The 6,864-nt window shown below is 64.7% G+C and overlaps 1 protein-coding gene across 1 annotated transcript in view; it reads right to left on the reverse strand.

The window, feature by feature from the left end:
* Positions 1-118: 118 nt before the first annotated feature.
* NCAN (neurocan) overlaps positions 119-6,864 on the reverse strand; it is a 9,388-nt gene continuing 2,642 nt past the window's right edge. The window contains exons 4-13 of the mRNA XM_014938037.1: positions 6,194-6,204; positions 5,409-5,702; positions 4,172-5,056; positions 2,874-4,085; positions 2,274-2,390; positions 1,929-2,042; positions 1,523-1,681; positions 1,329-1,411; positions 1,090-1,234; positions 119-306 (exon numbers count right to left, since the gene is read on the reverse strand). Coding sequence (XP_014793523.1) covers positions 119-306; positions 1,090-1,234; positions 1,329-1,411; positions 1,523-1,681; positions 1,929-2,042; positions 2,274-2,390; positions 2,874-4,085; positions 4,172-5,056; positions 5,409-5,702; positions 6,194-6,204 — 3,208 coding nt within the window. The remainder of the gene's footprint in view (positions 307-1,089; positions 1,235-1,328; positions 1,412-1,522; positions 1,682-1,928; positions 2,043-2,273; positions 2,391-2,873; positions 4,086-4,171; positions 5,057-5,408; positions 5,703-6,193; positions 6,205-6,864) is intronic.

Below are 6,864 nucleotides of genomic sequence, written 5' to 3' on the forward strand. Positions count from 1 at the left end.
GGGGGGGGGGGGAACAAACCCAGGGTGGGAGTGGGGAGTCAGGGATGGATGACCTTGACACCCCCCTTCAACCCCAGGAACCCCCCCCAACCCACACCCCACGCTCCCCTTGTCCCCACTAACGTTTTGTGCAGAGGATTTTGGGGCGGTCCCACTTGCCGGTGCTGTGGCACTTGATGGTGGGGACGTGGCGCTGGGTGAAGCCCTCCTGGCACTGGTAGCGCACGCTGGAGTGGATGCTGTACTTCTCCTTCTTCTTCCCCACCAGGAAGGCGTTGGCCACCTCCGGGGGGGGCCCACAGAGCACTGGGAGAGAGTGGGGGACACACACACACACAAACCCCCATCACCCCCACCCTGTCACCGGGATAGGGTGAGGGGACACCCCGCAAATGCCACCAGTTGTCCCCAGAGCCATGGCTTTAGGAGGGGTGATCCTCCATGGGGTTGGCAGCGAGGTGTTCCCCAGGATTAACTTCCTTAATTAATGGCCTTAGCGGGGGTGAGCGCATCGTTAAGATGCAGGCGGTGGGAGAGGGTGGCACGTTCCCCCTTCCCCCTTTCCCAAGGAGCAGCTGGAGGTTAATATAACTTTCAAGATAAGGAACGAGAACTTAATAGTTTTAATGGTGGCAAATGAAAACAAATTAGAAGTGGAGAGGGAAGAATCGACTGCGGGGGAAAAAAAAAAAAGGGAAAAAATTGAGTTTAGGGGGAACTGCTTGAGTTTTCCTGAATGAGGGGCTGGGAGAGGATGAGGAGGTGCCTGGGGGATGTGGGATGGGGATGGGGGACAGGGATGGGGATGCTGGGGGCTGTGGGATGAGGATGAGGGACAGGGATGGGGATGCAGGACAGGGATGGGGATGCTGGGGGTTGCAGGACAGGGATGCAGATGAGGATGGGGATGCTGGGGGCTGTGGAATGAGGATGCAGGACAGGGATGGGGATACTGGGGGCTGTGGGATGAGGATGTAGGAGAGGGATGGGGATGTGGGGGCTGTGGGATGGGGATGTGGGATGAGGATGGGGATTCTGGGGACTCCAGGAACAGGGATGCCGGGGTGGGGATGCCGGGGCAGGCGGTACCTGTGCCTTTCTTGCAGATGTAGGGCAGGTTGTAGTTGCAGGGCACGTCGTTCCACTTGCCGATCTCGTGGGACACCAGCACCACACAGTCCTCGCCGCCCGCAAAGAAGTTGTCGGGTTGGTTCTCCCGCCAGTTCTCGTATTGCTGGTGGGACAGGAGAGAGGGTGAGAGCCCCTGCGCCCCCCCACCGTGCCCCCAGCACCCTGAGCCCCCCACCCTGCACCTCCCAGGGGCTCACCAAGCCGGTGTTGTCCGTCCACTGGAAGTCCTGCTCCACGATCCTGTCATTGAGCCCGATCCAGGTGTTCTCGTGCCCGAAGCCTACGGAGAGAGGCACCCACGGCTCGCACGGCGAAGGTGAAGAGCACCCAGGGGTTGCTGGTGCTCAGAGAGGTGGGGGACGGGGTGTTTTAACCCCCCCACACCCCGCACCGTTGATGAAGCTGTGCTCCTCCTGCGAGTGGATGCTGGTGAGGTGGCCGGCGCGGCGGCGGCAATCCCGCTCCGCGTCCTCCCAGGAACGCCGACGGGCAAAGTACCGGTAACAGTGACCCTGGAACTTGTGCCAGTTGTGGTCACAGCCCTCCGTGTCTGCGGGGAGATGGGGACAGAGTGGGGACAGCGAAGGGGACCTGCCCCCCCATCACCCAGCCCCCCCAGCACCCAGCCCCTCCACCACCCCAGGGAGCAGCTCCCCATCGCGTGGGGGGGGGGAGGATTCCTGCATCCCCTTCCCAGATCCCAAAGGGACAGGGGCTGGGCAGCGTCCCCATGGGGGTCTGGCTGACCCCATGGTGACACATCCCAGGAGGGGGACATGGGGGGCTGCGCTCCCCACCTTTCTCGCAGCGGCTGCCGCCGTAGCTGGGCAGGCAGAGGCAGACGAAGGAGTTGACCTCGTCGATGCAGGTGCCTCCGTTCTGGCAGGGGCTGGACAGGCAGTCGTCGATGTCTGCGGGGGACACAGAGAGCTGGGGGGTGCGTAGAGACCCCCCCCGATACCACCCACCCGGCCCACCATCCCCTCCACCAGCGATGGGGAGGATGGGGGGACATCGAGCGGGACTTAGAGACGCAGCCCCGTTTCCCCTCCTGGTTCCAAGCTGGGATGGAGTGGGGGGGACACATGAAAGGAGGGTCAGATCCTGCCCCCCCGGCAGGGTGGGATGCTCCGGCCCCTCACCGATCTCGCAGTTCTCCCCGGTGAAGCCCGGGGCGCAGCTGCAGCCGCAGACGGTGCCGTTGGCGCGGCAGGTCCCCCCGTGCAGGCAGGGGTTGTTCTGGCAGGGGTCGGAGGCAGCTGGGGGGGGCAAAGGGGCGCCCTGAGCTGAGGTTATGGGGTGGGGGGGACACGACACACCACAACACCCACCCCCTTCCCCACCGGGACCCAGGACCTAGACTTGCCCCGGCACCGCGGTGCCGTTCCCGCCTGGCTGTGGCTCTACTCTTTAATACTCTTTAAATATATTTGTTTGTGTGTCCGCGCGTCCCCCACCAGCAGCCGCCTCTCCAGCTATTATTAGTAGCAACTGCAAATATTCAACATTTAAGAGGATGCTTTCCTGGCTCACGTCGATCCCTCGGCTCGCTTTGAAAAATCCCAGGACCTGCTCCCAACCCACGGCGGGAGCCAGAAACTCCCCGGCGAGTAAATTAGGTTGGGTGAAAGGACACTCCCCCCCCCAAACCTCCACCATAACCCCATGGGTCGGTTTTCTTGCCACCCAGCCCCATTTTCCCTGTGCCCACCAGCTCTAGGTGCCCCCAGCACCGCGCTCACCGTGCTGGCTGGTGTTGTCGGTGCCCCCCCAGGAGAGCAGCTCCCGCTCCTCCAGCCCCGGCTCCTCGCCGCTCCCGCTGTCGGCATCCAGCAGTGGGGACCCCCCCGGGCCCCCCAACAAAGCCGTCATGGAGGGCTCAAAGAGCAGCCCCGTGCTCGGGGACTCGGGAGCCTCGGGCACCCATGGGTGGGGGGCAGTAGGTGATGGCCAGGGGCTGTGGGTGGCCGAGCCGGGGGGTGCTGGGGGCTCTTCTCTCTTTGCCTCCCCAGAAGCATCCTCCTCTCCGGGTGCCGTTGGTGCATCCTCATGGCTGGGGGCACCCGGGGGGCTGGGGGGCTGCCCAGGGGCTGGGGGGGACAGGAGGAGCTGCTCTGCTCCCCCCAGCTCCGGTGCAAGGTGGCGGGTGGGCTGTGGGGCCATGGAAGCAAAGCCCGTGGACCCCTCCTCGGGGGCTGGCTCCAGCCCATCCGTCTCCACCGGCCGCTGGGTGCTGGCCCAGGGGGTCACCTCGCTGGCCACGGGGGGAGGTGAAGGCGAGGAGACATCCCGTCCTGGGGGGGACATGGCTGCTTCGCTGCTCGGCTTGGCCGAGCCCTTCCCGACGTCCCCGTAGCCCGTCGGCTGCTGGTGGCTGGGCTCAGACGGCAGCTCGGCTGGCTCGTGGGGAGCCGTGGGGCTGAGCCCCCCACGGAGCTGGGGAGCAGCCGCCTCGGTGGGGCTGGGGGTGGTGGGGTGCCCCGTGGAGGGGCCGTCCGGGTGAAAGAAGGTCAGCGCTTTCCTCTGCCTCTCCAGCGAGCCATCCCCTGGGACCCCGCTGCCGTCACCGCCGTCACCGCGGGGCTGCGGGGCCATCTCGGGACCCTCGGCCACCAGTGGGGCGGGGGGCAGCGGGGGCCGTGGTGGGACGGAGCCACCATCCTCCTGGGAGACAGCATCCCCGGAGAAGTCCTCGGTGGCATCCGGGGGTGGCCGGGGAGAGTCCCCGCGGGCGCTGGGGATGTGGGGCTGAGCCCCCACTGCGGTGATGTCCTGGTGGCCAAGAGGATCGTGGGGAGCCGTGGAGGCAGGAAGGGATGGGGATGGAGGAGGGGGGGTCTGTGGGGGTCCCCCGGGGTCGCGGGGGGCCATGCGGGGGCTCCACCGTGGCAAATCTCTCCGGGCAGGCGCCTGTGGCGAGGGGGACACCGGGGCGGTGGCCGGTGCCATCGGCTCTGCAAGAGATGGCACAGCCATGGGGTCCCCGAGCTGGTCCAGCCCCCACCAGGAACCCCCCCATCCGCTTTCGGGCATCACTTACCGGGGCCGATCTCCTCCTCCACCGCGTTGGAGGGTGAGTAGGTGCCCTCCCGCCAGAGGCTCTCGGAGCCGGAGATGTTCCACATCTCCACCGCGTTGGCTGCAACCCCCTTCACCTCCAGGGCCAGGATGGGGGCCTGGGTGACCATCCCCACCGGGTCCCCAGCCACCGTGGGGTCGCCAGCCACTGGGGGGTCTCCAGTTGCCACCGTGGGGTCCCCAGTTGCCACCGTGGGGTCCCCAGCAGCCACCGTGGGGTCCTGGCTTTGCTGCTGCAGCTGGAAGTAGCGCCCGTTCAGCCCGGGGTAGCTGCTCCTCCTGGTCGGGGGGGTGCTGGGGGTCTCTGCTGTCGTGCTGGGGACTGTCCCCAGCCCTGATGGCGAGGAGGTGACATGTTCCTGGGCTGGCCTTTGGGACTGTGGCAGGAGGGTGGCCTCGGGGGACTCCTCGGGGCCACGGGCTTCTTGCTCCGGCGGTGCTGGGCTGGTGCTGGATGGATCCTGCCAAGAGCTCCCCGGCGCCTGGTCCACCACGTTGAGAGCTTCCTCCTCGTGAGGCCACGCCGGCGAGGAGGCGGTGGTGGGAGGCAGGGATGTGCCATCACCTCCCAGCCCCAGGCCACCAGCTGCCGTGGTGGCCCCGGGGAGGTCACCACGCTGTGCCACCGGGCTGCTGCTCGCCAGCCTCAACTGCTCGTCCTGGTCCTCACCCAGCCCCGCGGGTCCCGGCTGGGGCAGGAGGCCATAGTGGTCACGGGGGGTGTCCCGGGCGTCCCCCGACGTGCCCAGGTCCTCGCCGTGTTCCACCAGCACGTTGTCACTGCCCGGTGGGTCAGGCGTGGGTGGCACCAGCTCCTCCAGCTCCCTCTGCTCCGTGGCCACGTGCGCTGTGGTGAAACCACCAGCATCAGCCGTGACGGTGACAAGGGGCACAACGGGGATGTGGGGCAGGACGGGGATCCAGGGAGCAAGTAGGGACCCACATCACCCCCCCCGACAAGGGTTTGGTACCAGGCACCTCACCCCCCAGCCTCACACCACGCCACGGTGACACACGGCACCTCCCAGCCCAGCTCTCCTCATTTATCTCATTTATTCCCCGATTAAATATTCATCGGGAGGGATTTTCCCAGCCGTGCCCGCCGATTCCCAAGGGAAGAAGGGCCAGGACTGGGCGAGAGGAGGTTGGGGGACAGGGGAGGGGACACTGTGCCAGTGTGGGGGCCGGTCCCCCCTTACCTTTATAGCAGTAGGCATCAAATTTGGAGGTGGCTGGGGGGAAGCCCGTGCGGTTGGGGAACTGGTAGAGGGTCCTGACGCCCGAGGCTTCGCCGCCGCATTTCCTCCGAGGGAGCCGGATGGGGTAGCGGACGCTGCCGTCGGCCAGCCAGCCCGGGTCACACTGGTCCAAGCCCTGGTGCCAAGCCAGGTAGAGCTGCCCCGTGGTGGCTAACGAAGCCCCCCGGCTCCGGCAGTGCCCCCGGGCCCCCTGCCAGGTGAAGCGCCCCGGCACCGTGGCGTAAAACACCGTCCCTGCAAGAGAGCACAGCCCGTTGGTGTTGGTGGTGTTGGGGGATGTGGGGATGGAAAGCCACCAGGGCTCGGAGCTCAGCCCAGGTGTGGTTTTTTTGGAAGCCTCCGTGACTCCGGCACGACAGCGATGCCACAATGTTGGGCACCAAGGGTGACACCCAGCACCCATCAGCACCCATGGGCACCCAGCACCCATCCCGCAGTCAAACCATGGCAGGTGGGAAGTCCATGGAGATAGAATCATAGAATCATGTCTGGGTTGGAAGGGACCTTAAAGATCATCTAGTCCAACCATCAACCATGCCCAAGCTCCCGGCCACGGATTTGTCTAATTGCCAAGTGGCTGATTATGAGCCAGCCATGTGTCCAGGTGGCCAAGAAAGCCAACAGGATCCTGGATGAGGAATAGTGTGACCAGCAGGAGTCGGGAGGTGACCCAGCACTGAGGAGGCTACACCTGGAGTGTTGTGTCCAGTTTGGAGCACCTCAACCGAAGAGAGATCTGGAGCAGGTGCAGAGGAGGACAACGAAGCTGGGGAAGAATAAATCTTATGAAGAACGATTGAAGGAGCTGGGACGGTTCAGTTTGAGGAAGAGGTGGGTGAGGGGAGACCTCATCACTCTCTACAACTACTTGAAAGGACACTGTAGAGAGGTTGGGGCTGGTCTCTTCTCCCAAGGAGTTAGGGATAGAACGAGAGGGAATGGCTTCCCTCAGGGTGGGTTTAGAGTGGACATTAGGAAGAAGTTCTTCATGGAAAGGGTGGTCAGAGACTGGAAGGGGAGAACTGGAAGGTCAGAAACTGCCCAGGGAGGGGGTGGAGTCACCATCCTTGGATGAGTTTAGATGTGGGGTTGGGGGATGTGGTGGAGAACTTCGTAGAGTGGGGTTGATGGTTGGACTTGATGACCCCAAGGGTCTTTTCCAACCTGAACCATCCTATGATTCTTTGATTCTATGATGTCCCCAGCACCCACTCGCCCACCCGGTGCCCACCGAGCCACCACTTCATGGTACCCGTGACACCCCCATAACTCTCCCGGCAATGCCACCCCACCATGGTACCTGTGACACCCCCACAGCTCTCCTGGCAAGGCCACCCCACCATGGCACCCATGACACTCCCACAGCTCCCCCAGCAATGCCACCCCACCACAGGAC

Source organism: Calidris pugnax, unplaced genomic scaffold, assembly GCF_001431845.1.
Source record: "Calidris pugnax isolate Ruff unplaced genomic scaffold, ASM143184v1 scaffold46, whole genome shotgun sequence".
NCBI classification, from domain to species: Eukaryota; Metazoa; Chordata; class Aves; order Charadriiformes; family Scolopacidae; genus Calidris; species Calidris pugnax.